At 33.3% G+C, this 22,187-nt stretch overlaps 4 protein-coding genes and 1 pseudogene across 8 annotated transcripts; 2 read left to right on the top strand and 3 right to left on the bottom strand.

The window, feature by feature from the left end:
* Window positions 1-32: 32 nt before the first annotated feature.
* LOC110658176 (uncharacterized) lies at window positions 33-2,477 on the bottom strand. The gene is made up of 6 exons (XM_021815688.2): window positions 2,043-2,477; window positions 1,687-1,913; window positions 1,451-1,561; window positions 1,146-1,301; window positions 598-842; window positions 33-483 (listed from the first exon to the last, which is right to left on the bottom strand). The coding sequence occupies exons 1-6, from the start codon at window positions 2,375-2,377 to the stop codon at window positions 160-162; spliced, it is 1,398 nt and encodes a 465-aa protein (XP_021671380.2). The 5' UTR covers window positions 2,378-2,477; the 3' UTR covers window positions 33-159.
* Window positions 2,478-4,101: 1,624 nt separating this feature from the next.
* On the bottom strand, window positions 4,102-6,752 carry LOC110658177 (uncharacterized). Of its 5 annotated transcripts, none has more exons than XM_058139799.1 (5): window positions 6,452-6,752; window positions 5,631-5,695; window positions 4,926-5,017; window positions 4,719-4,845; window positions 4,102-4,646 (listed from the first exon to the last, which is right to left on the bottom strand). In XM_058139799.1, the coding sequence occupies exons 4-5, from the start codon at window positions 4,827-4,829 to the stop codon at window positions 4,341-4,343; spliced, it is 417 nt and encodes a 138-aa protein (XP_057995782.1). In that variant the 5' UTR covers window positions 4,830-4,845; window positions 4,926-5,017; window positions 5,631-5,695; window positions 6,452-6,752; the 3' UTR covers window positions 4,102-4,340. The 5 variants fall into 5 exon arrangements, 4 of the variants coding, with proteins under 4 accessions (XP_057995782.1, XP_021671384.2, XP_057995780.1 ...); XM_021815692.2 differs by having other exon boundaries at window positions 4,944-5,017; window positions 6,452-6,748; XR_009145649.1 differs by having other exon boundaries at window positions 4,497-4,657.
* Window positions 6,753-8,641: 1,889 nt separating this feature from the next.
* LOC110658178 (probable receptor-like protein kinase At5g24010) lies at window positions 8,642-11,669 on the top strand. The gene has a single exon (XM_021815693.2). It carries the CDS (start codon window positions 8,804-8,806, stop codon window positions 11,363-11,365), a length of 2,562 nt encoding a protein of 853 aa, XP_021671385.2. The 5' UTR covers window positions 8,642-8,803; the 3' UTR covers window positions 11,366-11,669.
* A 3,956-nt stretch (window positions 11,670-15,625) lies between these two features.
* LOC110658128 (uncharacterized) lies at window positions 15,626-18,770 on the top strand (annotated as a pseudogene).
* Window positions 18,771-19,040: 270 nt separating this feature from the next.
* Window positions 19,041-21,844, bottom strand: LOC110658180 (uncharacterized). Its single transcript, XM_021815695.2, has 2 exons — window positions 21,633-21,844; window positions 19,041-20,252 (listed from the first exon to the last, which is right to left on the bottom strand). The coding sequence occupies exon 2, from the start codon at window positions 19,836-19,838 to the stop codon at window positions 19,197-19,199; it is 642 nt and encodes a 213-aa protein (XP_021671387.2). The 5' UTR covers window positions 19,839-20,252; window positions 21,633-21,844; the 3' UTR covers window positions 19,041-19,196.
* Between the last annotated feature and the right edge of the window lie 343 nt (window positions 21,845-22,187).

Below are 22,187 nucleotides of genomic sequence, written 5' to 3'. Positions count from 1 at the left end.
TGTTATTTTGAAAAAGTGATTTGCAATGCAGGTAAGGAAAATGAGTGATCTTCACCTTATTAGCTATATATGACTAATTTGTGGAAGCAGAAAAAAAAAAAAAGAAGAAAGGTGCAAATAGAGAGTACAGCATTAGCGAACTTCAGAAATTTAAAAAATTTACATGAATTTCAGAAACCTCCTTCCAAAATCAATTCCAAGAAAAGTTGCAATGGCGATTCCAAAAATGCCAGCAAGAATACCAGGAACAACCAAGGATCTCCACCCTTTGGCCGTGGCCATTCCACATGCGGTTGTAGGGCCTCCGACATTAGCATTTGATGCCAAAAGCAATAGCCTTAGGTCAAAGCGAAATAGCTTTCCCAATCCAAGGATCACCACCAGATGGATGGTAATCTGTACAAGAGCAAACAGGAAAATGCTGGGCGCTGTTTTAATCACATGCCATATGTTTCCACTTGCACCCACCACAGTGAAAAATACCTGTTTCCAAAAAAGAAAACTTTTTCATTTATGAACCTCACGCAAAGGACCATTTCAGGGGCTTCAAGATAATGCAAGCCAACACTGAATTACTGCATCAAAAAATCAGTTCACCTGCATCAGAATCAAAGCTATAGCCTCTCCAGATGGTGCAAGGTAATTAAAAGGGGTTGGAAATGCAGTTGCTAAGACAACAACAATGGCTGTTACAGCTGGCAGGATACCTCCTTGAATCTGAAAAAACTTTGTCACGTAAGAACCAGCCTTGCAGATGGCAAAGGACACTGCAAGGGCAGTACCGAGCTGTAGAACAGGAAGGTTGTTGCTAGGTTCAGACCCACTCTCCATCTGAGCATCTGCTAGAGTACAATCCAATAATCATGTCGTCAAAGTCATCACAAGTTCACAACTACATAAGGAAAGGACATATTGTAACAAAAGAATGATGAAAGAAATTGGGAAAGCCAAATTAATTCATGGCCAAAGTCACTGGCTTCATAAAACCATCAAAATGAAGCAGGCCAGAAACTGAATAAAAAAAATTCCCACTACGTTTTGTAACACTAGTCTTTGGAGAAAGGACTTAAATGTTTCATTAGTGAAATATGAGAGAACTGAAAACAACAATTCATCCACAAACACGAAGTTAGAATTTGTCTCACCATTAGTTTCTGTTGAAGACTCAGGCGGTATTTTAGATGCCAACGCAAACAATGTTGTAAAATACATTGCACAAATAACATTATCTGCAGCTAGTCCAGAAGCTAAAACTGATGAAGACATTTCAAGAGCATTCGCAATGGCAACATAATTGACAGCTACACAATGTCAAAACTGAAAGTCATCATGATTGATGAAGAGCATGGAGAAAACAGATGAGAGCGGTTCTGGGGTGGGGCTGAAGTACAGTGACCGACAAATACCTATAGCTCCTGAAACAAGTCTTAAAATCTTGAAACAAAATTACCTCCGCCAATGTGTCTTCCCATGAGAGCAGCTGCTATTTTCCAACTATCCTCACCAAGTGATCGCATTGGCACAATCCAATATGCCAACAATGTCCCAACTGTTGTAGCAACTGACATAACAAAAGCAAAACAAACTTGAAAAACACTTCCAAACAGAGAATACAGAAGTCCAAAAGCAAAACCATTCAAATTTTATTTTCACTATAGAGGCTGCTAAAGTATCAAAATTGATTACCTGATCCTAGCAAGAAAGCCGAGAGAAGTGTCCCAGTGGACTGAATCACACGACGCATGTCCGCTCTGAACAGCAACAATGGAACTGCCAAAGGGAGCAGAAACTCCAAAACAATAGAGTAAGCCGGAGATTCACACGAAATGATCCTCAAATTGCTAGCTGCAAGTCCAACTAAGGTGCTCACTAGCGCACCGCTCAACGCGCTTCCAATCTTGGTCTTCTCCGACCTTCAATCTCAAAGCACAATCATAATTTTACTTGTATAAATGCCAAATTTCAGAGTTAAGATTCTAATTCGTAAAAACTTCAGCGTCAAAATTCTAGTTTGTGTGTGAAGAGAGGGGAAGGACGTTTACCAGATACCAAAAGCGCCGGTTGCGCAGAGAGCGGTCCAGGTGCCCCATCGATCGTTGGGAGAAATAAGAGGAAAACTCAAATTGGATCTGACAGCTACAGATCGGAGCGAACTTGGGTCTTTTGGATACAATTGCGGAGACAGAAATGTTCGGCTACTATTGTTATTGCCATTATTAGCTAATGAAAACGATGATGATGAACTTACGAGTGTTGGTGCGACGGTGGTTGGTGAGACTCCAAGGGCATTTTGGCGGGAACAGAAAAGTGACCGTTGAATCTCCGGCTTTGGCAGCGGAGAACCAGCTATATGTAAAAATGGAAACTTCGATTCCATTGACCTCGAGTCTCCGGCGAGGTATGAGAGAGAGAGCGTGTGAGTGAGTGAACAAATAAGCTTGCAACGAACCTGGACTTGGAAGTGCGCTTGGAACTTGGAAGGTTAATAAAGTACGCTCTGCTCTACAGTAACCCCTTTTTTAAAAATAAATAAATAAATAAAGACTTGTTTAGTTTAAAATACTTTATTTTTTAAAAAATATATTTTTCAGCGAGAAACTTGGAGAACACATTTCTAAAAAATATGGTATAAATTTATTCGTATATAATTAATTTCTCGGAGGGAAGTAATTTATTTTTAAATTATAAAAAATAATAATATTTATAAAATAATTTAAAATATAAAAAATAAATTAATCAATTTATTATACTTAATTAAAAAGGATAACTTATTAAATTTTATCTGAATAAGCTACTTTCCTTACAAAAAAAAGTGAGTATTCTACTTCTCCAAAAAATTTTACTTTTTAAGTTTACTTACTTCCAATCACACCAGACTTAAATAGAGCAGTGGAGGAAATTGAGGGACAAGGGAGTGTATTTTGATTCCTTGAACACTGGTTAAATAAATTCTAGGCCATAAAATTTATTATACCTCATTTAGAATTTATTTATAAATAATTTATATTTAATTGTTCTACCTATTAATATTAATAGATATTCTCTCTGTTAAAAAAATAGATTTATTTTTTTATTTTTTCTAAATTATAAGATTTTTTTAAAAAAAAATTATATTATTTAGTAATATGAATAATTTAATTTTTAATAAAATAATATAAATAGATGATAAGTTAAGAAAAAAATTAAATAAAATTTATTGTTTAGGCCGCATTAATTATATAGTTTTTAATTTATGTGAAAATAAAAACAAGTCTATTGTTTGTGAGACAGAGGAAGTATAATTTTTTCTAAATCATGAAAACTCTGATATAGGTTAACATAATATATACCCTATTAGCTTTGGATCTATTAATTCCATTTAAAAATGTTAAATGCTTAAACTTTATCCAAGTGATCAATTGATTAACGGAGAATACGGCAAATTTGGGCCTCTAGCAAAAAAAATTTACAACCCATCCTCTCAGTCAGTTGGCTTCCTTTTGGCTGCGGATAGGTTATCACTTCGTTTTCAAATTAATGACATAATGTTTCACTGTTAAAAAAAAAAAAAAAAAAAAAAAAAGAGATGCTAATGAATGTAATTACATGATCAAATCCACTCTTATGTGAGAGGGGTGCATTTCACTAGTAAAATCTAAAACTATCCAGACTTCTTCCCCATACCTACGTGTAAATTCACATTGCAAGTAAATTTTACTGCCTACAGTCTTAGCGACTTAACTAATTGTGGTAACATTTTCCCCTTTCTTTTAACTTTTAGCAATGCAATGTTTTTCTGCCATGCATCATGTTACTGGATCTTGAAATTTGACAAAATGTTCAGATAAAAATAAAAGTAATGCAAACATTAACATCATACACTTGCCATATCACATTTCTATAGTATACAGGGAGCACCGAATCAGGCAAGCTCCGAGTCCAAAGTTCCCGGACAAAGCACAGTGCTCGTATTCCCATATCCTCGCCGACAAACCTTGATAGTGTTTCACAAATTATTTGTTGACTTCCCATAGATTCAAATTCATAAACAAGAAATTCCACCTAAAAGAAAAAAAATCATAAACCAGAAAACATCCACGAGTCATGCCATTAATAACAGCATTTCATGAAAAATTCCAAACCACTGATTTTCATTTTCACCATCCAAGGCTGTTGTTAACAAGCCATTTCCATAAGCCACAAATTTCAGGACATGGAAAGTCAGGCCAAAGAATTCTTGTGCAGGTTAACATATCATTGTATCAACAGCAATAACCTGAAATTTGGTACAGTGATGCTCAATCCTACACAGATTCTGAAATTACTTCCAATGTTCATATTCTCTTCAGCATTATTATTCATCATCTTTTGCCAGATGAATGATCAACAATATTGTTACAAGAAATGATATCAGATTGCTTCTGCTTCTTCACACTAGAGCTCTCCTCTTCCAGGGTTTTCAATTTGGTCTTTATCGCAGCTATCTTAGCACTCCGACTCATCTGTCCCGAAGCGCCACCAGCAATGCCTCTTTTGGTCATCTCACCTACTGTTTTAGAAGAATCCTGCGCTGCTTCCTCCAAGTATTTCTCACTGGCAAGGCGAACAACCAAAGGGCGGCCACAAGCTAATCTCCCATGCATTTTCTCCTTGGCCAATTTAGCTTCCTGCATGCTCACTTTAATTGTGGAAATCAGGAATTTGCCTAAATACAAAGTCAAAAGATGCAGATAACTTACCTCTTTGGTGCTAAACTGGATAAAAGCAAAGCCCCGTGGCTCCCCACGTTTTGGTCCACGGGTATGCCATAAGAAGTCCTCAGATACAATCTTGCCATATGGAGAAAACATCTTGAGCAGAGCAGCCCTGAAGAAGATGCAAAAACATAAACAACAACCTGTTAATATCAATTATAAATGATAATTTTGCAATAAAAAAAATCCAACCTTGACAAATTTCCTTACTCTGTTATTCTCAAGTCAAGGTTGCCAATATAAAGTCTACTTTCAGCCTTCTCATCAATGAAACCATTAGGATCCTGCATCAAGTTTTCACACCCAGCACCAAAGCATTGGTATCACACGAGAAATGAAATATTGCTTAGAAAGAGCATTAAGTTTTGAACTTCTACTAGCTTAGAATCTCCCACACAACAATTAAAACATTTGATGATAATGAATTGACATTTTGGATTCCACAATGAAATAACTTTAAGAAGCAAACTGAAGTTGTAACCACTAGTAAACCAGCCAAAGCTGGTTTTGTCACCAGATGGTCCACAACAACCAGATATTCAAGCTTTAGCATAGGCGAATGACCTGATGCTATATTATTGTACAGCTGTTTAATCAATGAAGACAAGGGCCCATGTTCAGTGCATGAGCCTCATATTAAAAGGCAATCTCATTCTAGAACTACCAAATTAACATTAGAACACATAAATATAATTATTAGATGCATATATAGCCACTGCAAATCTTTAAAGTGCAAAGCAAAGTTGCTGCTATACCAGCAAACATCAGTTCATAAGTAGAAAAATCTAAAATAGTTCAAGGTGAAAAAGTCAGGGAAGTAAACAAAGACAACAAAGCGACTTGGAGAGTGCACATATAAGCAATTAACATACGCATCTCTTTCCAAATTCAATTTACCATATTATTTCACAGTGCACGAGCAGAAATAATTTCAGTACTTCAAAGCATCAGTCAGTACAAACCTGCATTTAAACAAATGTTACAAGATTATCAAAAGTACTCAAGCATAACTCTCCATAGCCCAACATCGGCCCATTTACAATAGATCAAAAGAATGATACACAGATAGAATATTTGTCCGGAAATCAATAAAATGTTATCAAGCCAAAAACAGAAGCAGAGTTTCCAATAAGCTATGGTGGCAGTGGAATCGAGCTGTTATATGATGTTAGCAACAAACGTCTAAATTAGAATTTTCCCATAACAGTAAATGGAAGGCAAGGTTTAATATTAAGTAGTTTAGATCAAAGGGAAGTTAAGGAAACGATTAGTCATAACTAATATTTAATTTATAAAAACTTTCCCAACACCCCAATTTAGTAAGTTGAGAAACTTAGGATTTTGTAGTTTTAAAACCTTCAAAGACCCTCAAACACCTTTCCTTTCCCATAAAAACTCCCTCCCAAACAAGTCCATATATCTTAACTACCTTAAAATATCTTACCTACCTTCAAAAACTTGCTCCCAAACGAAGTACAAAGGGTTAATATTTGCCATTTCGACTGACAATAATGCATGAGTCAATTTAAACCAGGGATATTCAATTTTTGAAACTGTATCATCTTATATATATATATATATATATATATATATATATATATATATATATATATATATATATCGGATCATAATCTCTGTTAGGGTTAAAGTGAGAAAGAAATGGGAGGTAATAAAAGCGCCGAACAAAAACCTAGAAATTAGAGAGAGAGAGCGGTTACTCTGAGATTGAAGATTTCCTGTCTATGCGACGTCTCTCTGTGGCTCTCTGGACTCTGGCTATAGGAACTAGTTGCAGAGAGATGATCCAACTCAAGCGCGGAAGAGGATAGATTATGGTTCATCAGGCGAGAAAGGGTTCCTTGTTCAATCTCCGCGTGAAATGCTAAGCACCACGCAAGTCAAGAAGACGTATGACTCATTAGAACGACGTCGCATAACACTGCTTTTGCCATCGCTCTATTATCTTTTCTTTCATTTTTTCTTTTTAAATTTGCAGTAATCTTTTACTAATTACTGTCTAATTTTTATCTATATAATGTATCTAAGACTAAGAGCTAATAAATGTGTATCAAATGAAATTTTTTTAAAAATATATTTTAAATGTTTATGTGTAATTTTTTTTTGTTTTATTATATTTTATTCTAATTGTTATCATATAAAATATATAATCTACTATTTTGTAGAAAAATTATTATCATTCATTATTATTTTATACTCAAAATTATAAAATTAAATTAAAATTTTAAAATATAACTATAATAAATATATTATATTATCATCTTTATTTCACTTTTTCAATAAAATAATTTAATTTTAATTTTTTAAATTTTATTTCTATCATTATTATAAATAATTTAACCTATTATTATATATTATAAAGAATTATATATAACCTAAATACAGTTTATTTAAAAAATAGATATTATCACTCGTGCACAGTGTGAACACAAGCCCAAGGGTCTGATTAACGATTCTGTTAAGAAAAATAATTTTTTTAAAATATATTAAATGCATATTATTAAAAAAAAATTCACATGTTTTAATTATAAAAATGTTAAAATGATAAAATAAATTTTTAATAAATTATTTTTAATTAAATTTAAAATATTATTTTTTTAATGCCAAAAGAACATTAAACATTTCTAAATTATTAAATAGCGATCGTTAATTTAATTATTTTAGGTGAAAGTAGCAACCATTTATGATAATTAATTTTATGCTATTTTTTATTCTCAATAAAATTTCATGATATATTTATTGTAATTTTATATTTAACAAAAATGTGTATTTTTATCAAAAATTTTTGAAGCTTTAGGCATTTGAGAATCTTTATCTTGGATCTAATCTACCTAAAGACATAAAAGGATTTATAATTTTTTATTTAATTAATACAATACACCGTATTATATATATATATATATATATATATATATATATATATATATATATATATATATATTAAAATGTACATAAAAGACAGAAAAATGATAGATATCACTATAAAATTATGGTAATTTTGTGATAATATATTAATATTTATAAATTTACGAACATATTTTATATCTGATGTGGGATTTATAAGGATTTGTCCATTTTTATCACATATAAATATATGTCCCATGACGCCATACACGGTGTTAATTAAGAGATTGAAACACAAAAACTCGAAAATACCAGCTAGCCTGGACCAACCTAATACTCTTTCCGCAAGCAAAGCAACCCTCCACCGCTTATTACAGTAACCTTTAACCTAACAAAATAATCATATCAAATCACTAGCATCTTATGGCTCAGATTGCATAAAAAAGGTAGAGATTTAAAAAGAAAAAATAGATTGAATTACAATATTTTATAAAATTTAGAATTGACATTAATTATAGCCTAAAACATAAGGTTTAGTATGTTATGTTATAAGTTTTTTTTTTTTTTTGAATGGAGGGCTCCAGCTCATCCACGTAATGGATGGAAGAAAGTGACATCCACCAAGCAAACTCAAATAGCTAATTCAAAATTTAAAAGAAAATTGAAATTTAAACTACAGAAGTGCTGGACTGGACCTACATGCTTTTGGAGCATCCGCAGGCACAGAGCAAAGTTATCAAAGATCAAGAACATAAAATCATAGGTCAAAGTTTACTTTTGTAGACGTGTAAGAATCCTGCCACGGACAGCATTAGTGGCACCCCAAGATAAGTATTGCTTGAGCTCGTGTGACCCCCAGTTCACATTCTAGAGAAAATCTTATTCGATGAGTGACCCTTTGATTGTAGTCGGTTTTTAACTGGTTTTACTGTGAATCACAGTAATTAATGTTAACAGATAGATAAATAAGTCCACGTGCATAATTATTGCCTAATCAAGTTTAACACTGCAGAGTTTTTAACTTTTAGAACCGTTAAAGTAACAATTGGTTTGTCTTTGTCCATGGCTGATTTTGCACTGTTTATATACCAATAGGGAGCAGCCGAACCAGTCTCATCCAATGGCGGATCAACAATGCTGCACCAATGTGAACGGTGTGTAAGTATTGACGATGAGAGCACAAAAACTATCATTTAATTTGCACCGTCATGCCCCCATTTTCTAATCAGAGTGACCCTGTTTCTACACGCCCAAATCTTTCTTCAACACTCTACAATCATGTCCTCCATTTCTTAAAGAAGCAATCCTCTGTTTATCTCTCTTCAGGAAACCCATCTCCTTCAATGGAAACCAAAACAGTTCACTTTCTGTCTCTAATTTTCCTCTCTCTCCTCTCTTCATCCACCTCTTTCACTCCCACAGATAATTACCTTCTCAACTGTGGCTCAGCCACCAACACTTCGCTCTATAACCGAGTCTTTGTAGCCGATGCTTCCAGGCCAGGTTTGTTTTTTCTCTCAGCTGACAGGTCCATTCCCCTCGCTGACCACAACCCATCTCCAAATTCTCCTGCTTTGTACCATACAGCGAGAGTTTTCACCACTCCTTCGAGCTACAAGTTCAACATTAGGAAGAATGGGACTCACTTGGTACGTTTTCATTTCTGGCCATTTGCAGCTCAAGGTTTTAATTTATCAGATGCAAAATTTAGTGTTCTTGTTAACGGCAATATGATGTTGAGAGATTTTAGTACCCAAGTTGCCGTGCTTAAGGAGTATATAATGAAAGTAGATGATGAAATGCTGGAAGTTTTGTTGATACCTGTGGATGAGTCAGGTTTTGGATTTGTTAGTGGAATTGAAGTGTTTTCGGCTCCCAAGGACTTCATCGTTGATTATGGAGCCAGACTGGTTAGTGCTAATGGAATTGAAGAGTACAAGAACCTTTCGTTGCATGTTTTAGAGACAATTCACAGGATTAATGTGGGAGGTTCAAAATTGACACCTTTTAATGATACTTTGTGGAGATCGTGGATCCCTGATGATGATTTTCTTGTTTTGAAATCTGCTGCTAAGCGTGTAGCTACCACTCATACTCCTAATTATCAGAGTGGGGGTGCCAGCCCAGAGATTGCGCCGGATAATGTGTATATGACTGCACAGCAGATGAATAAGGAGAACGCAACCTTAGGGGCTAGATTCAACATCACATGGGAGTTTCCAGTGGGTTCGTTTGGTGTTCGACACTTGGTTCGCTTGCATTTTTGTGATATTGTTAGCACTTCACTTAATCAGTTGTACTTTGATGTCTATGTGAATGACTACTCTGCTTACAAGGATCTTGATCTTTCTACACTTACATTCCACATGCTTTCATCTCCAGTCTACGTAGACTTCATTGCAGATTCTGATGATCTGGGGGTCATGCGTGTGAGTGTTGGACCCTCGGATATAAGCACTTCTTTGAAAGTCAATGCTATTTTGAATGGGGTAGAGATTATGAAGATGATAAATGCTGCTGATTCACAGAGTGAATATACAAAGAGAACTATTTGGATTGCGCTGGGTTCAACTCTTGGAGGCCTTCTTATATTTTCTTTAGCTGTGCTTGCAGCTGTGCTTCTATGTAAATGCAAAAAACAGAAACCAAAACCAAGGCGTGCAGAAAGTGCAGGTTGGACACATTTACGTGTATATGGAGGTAGTTCTCGCAGTAGAATGTCTGAAGTGACTGTCAATGCATCTCCTGGCCCAAATGGTTATCACAGCTTGAGGATCCCTTTTGCTGACATTAAATCAGCCACTAACAATTTCGACGAAAAACTGATCATTGGTGTTGGTGGATTTGGTATGGTTTACAAAGGGGTTCTTAAAGACAACACGAAGGTTGCTGTAAAGAGGGGTGTTCCTGGATCTAGGCAAGGGCTTCCAGAATTCCAGACAGAAATAGCAGTTTTGTCCAGGATACGTCACCGTCATCTTGTTTCCCTCATTGGGTATTGTGAAGAGCAGTCGGAAATGATACTAGTTTATGAGTATATGGAAAGGGGCCCGTTGAAGAATCATTTATATGGTGCAAGATATCCTCCTCTGTCATGGAAGCGAAGGCTTGAAATCTGCATTGGTGCAGCAAGAGGTCTTCACTACCTGCATACAGGTTCAACGCAAGGCATCATCCATCGTGATATCAAGTCTACAAATATTTTGCTTGACCAAAATTATGTGGCCAAGGTTGCTGATTTTGGTCTTTCAAGATCTGGGCCATGCCTCAATGAGACTCATGTAAGTACTGGCGTCAAAGGTAGTTTTGGTTATCTTGATCCAGAATACTTCCGGAGACAGCAGCTGACAGATAAGTCAGATGTTTATTCATTTGGAGTTGTGCTTTTTGAAGTTCTTTGTGCTAGACCTGCTGTTGATCCATTGCTTGCTAGAGAGCAAGTGAATTTAGCTGAATGGGCAATGCAATGGCAGAAAAAAGGCATGCTTGAGAAAATTATCGACCCCCATCTTGTCGGACAGATAAATCGAAACTCTCTAAAGAAGTATGGAGAAACAGCAGAGAAATGTTTGGCGGACTATGGTGTGGATAGGCCTACCATGGGCGATGTGCTATGGAATTTGGAGTATGTACTTCAGCTTCAGGAATCTGGACCATCAGAGGATGGCAATGCAAATGCACAGGAGCTCCCATCACCTTCAATGATTCCCCAAGGTTCATCAACCGATACTAAAAACCAGCAAAGTTTTTTCCTAGTTGATGACCAATGAAGGCAGATAGTTCTATAAACAGTTCACACTCTAATTCTGTTCGAATTTATTTAATTTGGAAGATACCATGCCAAACTTTAATCTTATCTCACCATCTTCTTTTTCCCAATTCTAAATTATATTAGTTGCATCTTATCTTGATTTTCATAGCAAATACGATTGTATCTTAAATGAATCTAAGTTAAATCTATATTCAGTCCCCTAAGACGTAAAATTCCTGCTGTAGCTTTTCTGCTAAATGGAAACTATGTTGTCTAATGAATTAGTGAACCTTGGAATCCATATAAAAACACTTTGTTGTGCCTTTTCATTGTTCTGATGAATGTGGGTTGTTATGTTCTTTTGATTTTATCTCTAAAGCCTAAAGTTAATTCTTGAATGTGATCAAAAGAAGGCATAATAAAATGCTATTTGAGCGCTAAAGAATGATATAAAAATCTATCTGGGCCTTTAAATACATCGTTGAATCCTAATGCGTGGTTTGATTTTATGAATGCAATTTTAATTGCCATTATGTAGTCACTTGTGTATTTGCATGATTTTGACATACTGAAATGTTTACATTTAAGAAACCAAAACCTGATCAAACATCATGGTTGCGTACCCATATCCACTATCTAGCAACTTCTTATGGGTGATTCACCCATTAATTATTAGTTCATAAGTCAAATTTGTGACATCATTGTCATGTGTACACCCCATCCAATCATGGCGAAATTGAAGGAAGCTGAGAGGGAAGGGCTTTTTTTTTCGTCCTTTTAACATTTTTTGTAATTTAAACACTATTTTTCATCTTCAACATGTAAGCACAATTAATGCGATAATTAATTTTTTGATTGAGAAATTATTAACTGTATTCAATACATTTATATTTTTTTTCTCTAAAAATATGGGCTACACTCTTTTAAAATTAAAAAAAAAAAAATTTATTTTTATGGAGCATCCCGATAAGCAACCTTAGGATTTGGCCAGAGGATGAAAAATTGGATGTACTAAATAGGTTGCAGGAAAAAAAAAAAGGAAGGCAAGAAAATTATGATACTTAAATTAAATGTGAGCCACCCCACCTACACCATTAATGACAATGAGTCTGTACAGCCCATAATTATGGCCTAGTGGCGCCATTGAGCGGCATCAGTAGTCAAATAGTACATATTTTCTAGACTCTTTTAAAAATCATTTATAAGGTGAATTACTCAAAAAATTTTTAGGATTTACCTCCATTCTCTGGTTTAATTATTTATTTTGATAATTATATTAAAATTTTTCGTTCCTTCTATTAAGTAGTCTTTCCATTCTTCAAATGTCCGAGGGCTGTTCACGCTTGGCTCCATTCCCCTTTCATGCTCAGGTCATCTTTCATAAATTAAATAATAACTATAAATATTTTTCAAAATATAAATAATTTATTTCATGTTAATTTTTATTTTATTATAGGTGCTCAATCTTACATAACATATACATTTTATTTCTTATCGATTAATTCTTAAGAGGTTAAAAGTTAGTTCAAGTGTTCAATTTATTAATAAATATTATATAGAGACCTTAAAAATTTTAAAATTTGATTAAATCTGATAAATTATATAGTGAATAATGCTTATTAGAAAAAAGATATAATTTCATTAAAAAATTTATGAATTTATTAATAAAAAAAATGTAATTATAATATAATGATGCTCATCTCTTTGTTGTGCATAAGAAATGCACATATATATTATACCTATAGTGTAACATTAATAATTATATTTTATCTATAATTATTTAAAATCAAATATTATATTTTAATTTAAATAAAATTCTTTGTTTGAATTTTTAAATTAAAACTATTATTTTAATTTGATCTTAATAATAATTAACAAAAATTTAATAATTAAATAGTTAAATGATTAAAAAAATTAAAATGAAAATAATAAAAAATAGTAAAAAAATAATTTGAATTTGCATATAAACATTTTTAGTGATTTAAAATTAAAATAAATAAACGAAATTTGAAAATCAATTAATAAATTAAATAATTAAATAAAAAAGGTGGAGTAATATCTCAAAATATTTAAAGATATATCATATAAAAATTATATTTATTTTTAATAATAAAATAAAAAATTATAAAAAAATAAAGACAAAAAATAAAAAATCATAGCAGAATAAATTGATTATAATAGTGTAGTTGAAACAGTGAATTATACTTTATTAGAATTAATTTATTTTAAAATTATTTTTAATAAAATTAATGATAATTAAATAATTTAAAATTAATATATATATATATACTGACAAAGCCATTAAGGGGCCAAGCATTCACCCCATGAGATTTTGAAAAATATTAAGGGTGTAATAGTCTTTTGAATAAAAATAAAAGTTAAATTACCTTAAACTCCTTTACTTTTAATAAAATTAATATTTGTATCTTTTTTTTAAAGAATGTAATACTCAATTTTTTTAATTTTATAATAATCTACTTATATAATTAAAATATTATATAATTAATTTTTATGAATTTATTTTAAATAACATTTTATTCTTTAAATTTTTAGGTAAAATTAATTTTTAATTTCTAATAAAATAAAAGATAAAAGACTAAAATGTTATTTTATCTAAAAAATAGACAATAAAAATTATTTAATATAAGTGAGGGATTAAAATGTAATAAAAATATTAAATTTTATATTTTTTTAAAACATAAGAATAATTTATTTCAATTCTTAAAAATTGAATATGAAAGTGTGAATTTCACTAATTATTAATAAATTTAATAATTTATCCAATAGAAAAAAAATTTAACCAATTTCTCTTTAGGTAAACGATGTGCTTAAAGTTTTAGCTTAAATTTTTTTTAAAAAAATCCATACTAAAAATCAATGAGGATTTGTAATGTTGTGAATTTTTAGAGCTGTTATAATATTAAATATGTTATAGAATAATAAAGTTAGAAATTTTAATTTAATATTTAGATTTTTTAATAAATTAATAACGAAAGATCAATTTTAGTACATCATTTCTATTTCTCTCGTTTAATCATTATAACATTCTATTAAGTTTGATAAATTTTATTTAATAATAAAATTTAATGAGTTGGTAAAAAATTTAGAGATATGAATATTTAGTTTTATGTAAAATTTTTTATAATTTCTTAATTTTTTTTAATATCAAAATTGAGGTAATTAAAAGAAATAGTTAATGCTCAAAATTTTTAAAATTGATAATAAATTTTATTAATATAAAAAATAAAAAATTTTATCAATTTTTTAAAAAAAATATAATTTTAATTTATATATATATATATATTCACGTAATTATATAAAATGAACCCTTTTAAATAAATTTTTTGGCTCCGTTAATATATATATATAAAAGATTGGACTATGGTGTTTAGCTTTTTTAAGAGAGTATTTGCTTATTGTCCCGTTGACATACGTCATATTTCACAGCAAACTTGATGCAATTCATGAAATTAAAAAAAATAAAAAGAAAAGAAAAAATAATAAAATAATAAGACTGTAATAAAAAAGATTAAACTGATAATTTTACTGTTTTTAAAAACAGTAAAAATAACCTTTCTTTTAGTGTATAATAATAATAATAATAATAATAATAATAATAATAGATTGCGGTTTCCGTGATTCCGCCTCTTTCATTTGAGGTAAGTCGGGAGGAACTGTTTCGTTTTTAACTGTTTTAACCGTTATAAAACTTCAAACAAAAAGCGAGGGTAAAAATAATCTGTGGACCGGCGTATCGTACTCAATGATAATTGCGCGCGTGAGTGGGGCGCCCTTATCCAACTCAACACACTATGTGACTATAGTGGCAGACAGTTGTAAAAGTAACCGTTGTCCACTGGGGCTTTTTTTTTTTTCCACTAAAATATCCGAAAACACATTTTAACGGATTTTTAAATTTTAATTGATTATAATTATAATTATTTTATTATTATTATGTGAATGGTTTATTAGTAAAAGTGCTCTCCAACTCGAGAGGAAATAAAAAATATCTACGAACCCTGAACCATGTTACCATGTTTGTAGTTAAAGTCCGGTAATAACGAAAACGGAAAGTGGAATGCTCTGTTCTTAGGCTCTGTTGGATGTGTGAGAGAAAGAATAATCAATGGAAGGATAAGAGAAAGGTTAAAAAGAGTTAAAATAAAAAAAAAATTATATTTAAAAATAAATAAATTAATGAAAAAAAATAAAGAGAGGTAAAAAAATAAAATTGAGATTTACGGAGGCTTATTCACACTTACCGATCCTTTGTATACCCTCTTGCACCCTCTTTCAAACAGAGTAGAGGGATTTAAAAGCGAAAGACAGAAAGAGGAAAGCCAGTGACAAGTTTCTGCGAGGATTGGAGGTTACACAGAGAGAAAAAGAGGAGAAGAAGTTTGAAGTTAGGGTTAGGGCTTTGTTGATAAAGATGACGGATGTGATATTGCATATATACGATGTCACGAATAGTGGATCGGAGAAGACCAATAACACCATTATGCAGATCAACCAGATTTTCAAGGACGGTGTTGGCCTTGGTCGCATCTTCCACAGCGCCGTTCAGGTTCTTCCCCTTCTCTCTCTCTCTCTCTCTCTCTCTCTCTATATATATATATATATATACGCATAAGTAGTTACGTATATATCTATTGATTTGTTGCCCTGTTGATGTGCCTATGCAATGCAGTCACTGACTCATTGTGGATGGAATCTAGGTTTTTTTTTTTTTTTTTTTGTTCTTTTTGTGTGTGTGTTTAGTTAACTGATATGATTCGTGAGAAACTAGTTTAGATACTGACACGCGGGAACATGATTGTTTTTATGTGTTGATTTGATTGTATCAATTATTGAATTGTTCTTCCGCTGCAGTTGAGATCTGAGGTTTTGGTTCGTTTACTTACGAGTCTTTATTCATTAAATTCTAGTGTCGAATCCTTATTTTTGTCAATTAAGAGGAACAATACCCAGGCCCATAGGTGGAAATTTTGTGAGAGCTAGTGTGTTTTCTATGGTTTTTTACTAGAGGATTATGAGCCTTCTTAAATTTCGAGTAGGTAAAATAGAGGTATCTTCAAGAACTAGGGCGTTTATTTTGCATAAGAAAACTTGGAATCGGCCAACTAAATTGTTTCCAATGGTTGGCTTCTAGTTTTATGCTCGTTATGGTTGTTTTTGTATGCTACTGCTGTCCTTTTTGGTGAAGATGGTAAGACATGGACGTTGTTCATACCTTTCGGTGTTTTAAGATGGTGTGAAACTTTTAGTTTGATTTGAACATATGGACATCTTGTTTGCTGATATGACGCATCACATTTTTTATTTAACTTGCATGCCTTAACATTACTTTTACATTGAGCCTCTCTGGTGCATTACATTATCCTTCTAGTTTCTCTTGAAAATTCATAATATTTCCCTCCTTGTCCTCAATTTGCTATTTCAATATTCTTATGTCAACAAAGCTATGCTGAATGGAAATGCATGTAGCCCGCAATAAATTTGACTTATATGTAACAGGTTCATGGAAATGATGAGTGGCTTTTGGGTTTTGCAAACATAGAACTGGAGTTTTTAGTTGCCCTTCTGGAAAGAACCCAATGTATGCATATCGTGAGAGCATTGTACTGGGAAAAACTAACTTTTCTATCTCTAAAGTGAATCAAGTATTGCGGGAACTGAGTAGAGAATGGCCTGGAATTCATATGACTTGCTATCCAAGAACTGCAATCACTTCTGTGATGAGTTCTGTGAAAGACTTGGTGTGCCAAAACTTCCAGGTAAGCTTTATTCGCATTATGTAAACTTGAATGCTTGGCCTGTTAAACTTGTGGATAAATTAACCTAGACATTTAGCATGTGATTGTAGATTTGCACTGTACATATGCTTAGGTTGGGTTCTGGGCAGCTGTATTGCTGATAGCTTATGGAGCTGCTCCAGCCTGCTTTATGTTTCGCATACTTTTATAGTTGTAAAATTACCCATTTTACAAAAATTTAGAAGTAATGTTTGATTATGGGTAATAAGCTGTATTTTTTTTCGTTTGATTTCCCCCTTCACTCTACATTATTTTTCTGAGCCAATAAATCCCCCGTGGTGTTGAAGAACATCGTTTTTATTATTGAATATTTTTATCGTGCCTTTAACAGGTTGGGTTAATCGTTTTGCAAACATTAGTGTTGCAGCCTTGGAAGTAGCAGGAAATAAAGCATTACGGGTGAGATGTTGTGCAATTATTCTTTTTCTTGGCTAGGATCGTCTTTACTTTGTTCATGTTTACGAGGAACAACCAAATAATGCTGTTCATATTAGATCTCTGTGACCCTTTAGAAACATAAAAGTCCAATTTGCTTTTTACATATGAAGACGCCATTTGTGAGTAGCTGTTTCCTAAATGCGATTTGTCTAGCATTCAATCCAGTTCAAGTTTTGCTTCATTTGTATAAGGAGCTGATGGTTGTCAATTATCAAACATGAAATGCTTCTTCTTCCTGTTAATCACAGAAATTATACATGCAAATTGAACTTCACATGATTCTTCCCTGGTTGAGTTTGCATACAGTGGGTGCAGTGATTTCTTTTTTTTTTTTTTTTTTTTAATGCTGGTGTGCTTTTAAATTTAATCTGTCATACCTTATGGGTACCATTTCATATTGGCCTGAAATGTAGATTGTTAATCAGATTAGAATATGTCATGTGATAACAGAACCTGATTTTCTATGATGACTGAATCCTTATCAGGCTTTTGATATTGTACAGTGTGATTATCATTTCTCTTCTGGGCTGGTTTGCTGCAGTTGAGACAAGCTAGGGCAGAGATTGTATCAGCTAGCAAAGTGGCATATCGTTTCCCTGTAGGTGTGGTTTCTAGTAATGGGCGGGCCTGCTCCTGATTCACTAGGCAATTCAAACAGAGGAAGCCCAAGATTTCAAGCAACTTAAAAATCTTATTACTTCTGGTGCCAAGCCATCTAGTAGCGCAGAAATAGACAATCAGGATGAAGATGTCCATCTTCGGCAACAACGTGACCAAGTGTCAGATTTACCATCACGGCGGTATTCACAACAATGGGAATCAGAACTACCAGCGCAGCAGAATTCACGACATGATGTATGATGAAGAATTTTGTTAAAGCATCGTTGTCAGTTGTATCAGTTGAAACATAGGCTATCAGTCGATTGTGTATCTTTGTAAAATTTTCATTGCTTTTCCAACTGAATTTTTCCTGTTGGTGCCTAAAGGATTCTAAGTACGTTGAGAAGGCCTGCCGATATGAAACGGAGCCTGGAAGCTTGTGGCAATCGTTATTCTTTGTTTTCTACATGTGATATCTCGTCAATTAGTCTACTTATTTATGTTCAGTTTTTAGCTCATTTAGATCTAAATTGTCATTATTTGAAGAAATCCCATATGATATTACTTGTCTCTTCCCTCTTCCATTAAATGCATCATATCACCTTTCAAACGAAAACATAAAAAACTCTTTTATTCATCTTCTCCTTCGTTCATTTGATTGCTTCTCTCCACTAATCCAGAGCAATGTCTTGCTCTAATTTTAAAGCCAATGGTTTATTTGCATGCTCAACTTAATGATCAAAAAAATTAATTCCACAAGAAAACAACAAGGCATCCGCCTAACATTTTTCGAACTCATGAAGAACACTCCATCACGCAACCAAGCTTTTGGAACTAAAGGACAACAGCAAGCACGATAGTGCAACATTTGATTAACGCAGAAGCTGCAACATACAGATCTGATAAACAAGGAGGAGACTTTAACCAATATATACAAAGCCATTATTTAGAACTAAGATCGTCACTCAATTTTAGAGGCGACAGAGTGCTTTTCATCTATCCTCCTAGCATTCCATTGAAGACAATTGTGCCGACACGTGCATCCTCAGCAATCTGGAGTGATGAAACAGCTTGTGCTGCAATGAGATCAGCTGAGAGTTCTGTTGTCCCCCAACCTTCCTCCTCAAAGTATGGTGCATGAAGATCTCTTCCAAAAGACCCATACGAGAATGACCAGTTGCTGTTTTCCATTTCACTCCACTCACATCCAGTTCCACATGCATTGGAAATCCACCCAACACTTTCACGTGAATGCCTCAAGTGGTCCTGATGCGGAATGCATGCTCTTTGTTCACCCATTAAGAGATTGATACTACTAGCACAATCCCAAGGGTTGAAACCCTCTTCTTTGTTTAGCACAATTTTACATGGATCATCAGAGTCCTCACCAAGTAATACATGCAGAGCAACAGCCTCTGCAATTGCAGCACCCTCTTCATCAAGCCTTTGTTGTTCTTCCTTCTTTTTCAGTTTCTTCTTCTCTAGTTCAGATATGATGGCTGCAGACGTAGCAAGGGCTTTCTCCAAACGCCTCTTTTTCTTCTCAGCCTGTTTGAGACGATCTAACTCTCCTTTCACCTGCTTCTTCTTCACTTTCCTCACAACAGGTTGCACTTTATTACACACTATGCTATCCATGAAAACTACCAACCTATAAATATTATCCTCTTTGCTCTACTTTTTATCTTAAAGAGAAATCCTCTAAAACGTGTACATTTCCCTATAATTATGTTTCCTTCTCTATCTTATTTTTCCTTTGTTTAATACCTTAATGATTACTAACTATTTCAGTATAGAAAAACTTATAATATCTCAGAAGCCTCACAACTACACCCACTCAGGTCTGTAGGAATACCTCCTCTTCCGGACAACACAATCCCAGACAGAAACAACAGGAGATAGCAAAAGAGAAAAATGGTACACGTTCACAGACTCATCCCTTGGCACCATTCTTCCTAATTTGCCACAACCCTTGCATTTACCCATTTGGCGCACACCGATAAAACTACAAATGAAACACTCCGGTTCAAACAGCTCACATGGCCTTCCCTCCTGCAGTCCAAAATTCCAAAAGTCAATAAAATGTAAGCAAATTACAAACCATCAGAAAAGAAGTAACAGGCATGGAATGAACACAAAATTACAGTAAGATAGTACATGGTGTCCTACATACATATTATAAATCTCAATTCAGTTCCAGTCACTGACAAGGACTCAGTAATATTAACCACAAACCTTGATTAGCAAATTACTTTCTCAACATGACTAACCAAAAGATACCCTAATCAATAGATAAAAAATAATAGTTATGCAGAGAAGCAAGAAGAAACACGTCATAGCTCAAATGATCTTGCCTAAAGCAGTTGAAGTGAAGAGCTTCAAGACTGTGAAAAACAAAGGTAACAGTAGAGTATGTGATTGAACTGAAACCACTTGCACATTCAATCACCAATAACAAAATAAGGACATAAACATGAAACTAATTACTACCTAGGCAAATCACATTTTTCATATATCAAGGAAAGCCTCATATGATAGTGGTATTATTGGTATATAGAACTTCAATAGTAATTATTAAACAACAAAATGATTATAACATATAGAGACTAATTCTTATCCTCCTCAACCAAGCAAATTATTCTTGCTAGGCTTAAACATCTTAGATCAGTATGATCCAATAATAGTGTTACTTACAAGTCTTGCTACAAGTTATCTGTTCCTACAAGTAATTCCATGATTGAACAATATCCTCCTATTTGAAAACTAGAATTTTGTAAAATTCCATTCAATTTATTTCTTTTTGGTCGATTCACATGTTTAGAATGAAAATTTTTAATTTTTTTAACTTTACAAAAATCATTTTAATAAAAATAGAAATCAATTATAATTGTGTGAAAATTCAATTGAATTCATTTTTTTTAAATGATTTATGCCAAATAAAGCCCTTTAACCCTTTTGGTAAGATTCTAGATCCCAAAAAATAAACTCTATAAACCCAATTAATAATCAACAATCAGTCAGCATAACAAATATTAAAAGTGTTGGGATACAAATTTTTGTAATTTAGGTTTGTTTTTCCCTAAAAACTGACAAAATCCTTTCCAATTTTTACTTCCATCAATTTTCAGCGAAAAATAAATCGAGGATGTCAAAATCATTAGGCAGCTAGATCTACGCCACAACTTGTTCCAATAACTTCAATCAGATCAAATCTAAAACAAAACCCATTATTTCTGACCTATTGGCCTAGAAAAACACGAAAACATTAAATTACAGCCATGTAAGGATACACGTGAACATCAGATCCAAATATTAATTAAGCTAAAACACGCAAAATTTCATTTCCCTAGAATCAGAGTTATAGAGTAATCCAATAATGATAATAATAATAATAATAATAACAATTAAAAAAAAAGTACGAATGAATCAAACCTTGTTTCAATGGTAGAGGGATTAGGAGTGCCTTAAGCTTTCCCCGCAGACGCGAAAATCACACAGAGCGAGACACAGAGAGAGAGAAAGAGGGGCAGGTCACAATACATTACAGGGGTGTTTGGATCTAGAGAAAGTAAGAGATATAAAATAACTGTATCACATGAGATGGGCGAAGCAGAGAGCGAGGGACGCGGAGGGGCCTCTGACGAATAAGAAGTAGACAAGTGTTGATGGCAGTTTGGCGGACATTGATGTGATAGCCGCAGGGAGGGCAAATGTGGAAATCAGTGTTTTCATGTATGGAATTACTGCCACCTGGCAGCCTTTTGTGATGGATCAGATAAGTCAAGTGGGTCCCGTTTAAAGAAGAAAAGGTAATGTCACCCGTCAGATTAGGTTTCCTTTGGGGAGCAATTAGTTGAAGGGTCAAGATTCCAGATCTGACATTGTAGTAGTAGAGGCCAAATTGGCTTCGCTATCAACTTAAAAGTCAATTCTCAAACGATATGAATAATATTGCTTAACCAACTATTCTTGGGCTTAGGCCCAAAT

The sequence above is a fragment of the Hevea brasiliensis genome, chromosome 17, assembly GCF_030052815.1.
Source record: "Hevea brasiliensis isolate MT/VB/25A 57/8 chromosome 17, ASM3005281v1, whole genome shotgun sequence".
NCBI lineage: Eukaryota > Viridiplantae > Streptophyta > Magnoliopsida > Malpighiales > Euphorbiaceae > Hevea > Hevea brasiliensis.
This window is presented reverse-complemented; position numbering and strand designations above follow the sequence as displayed.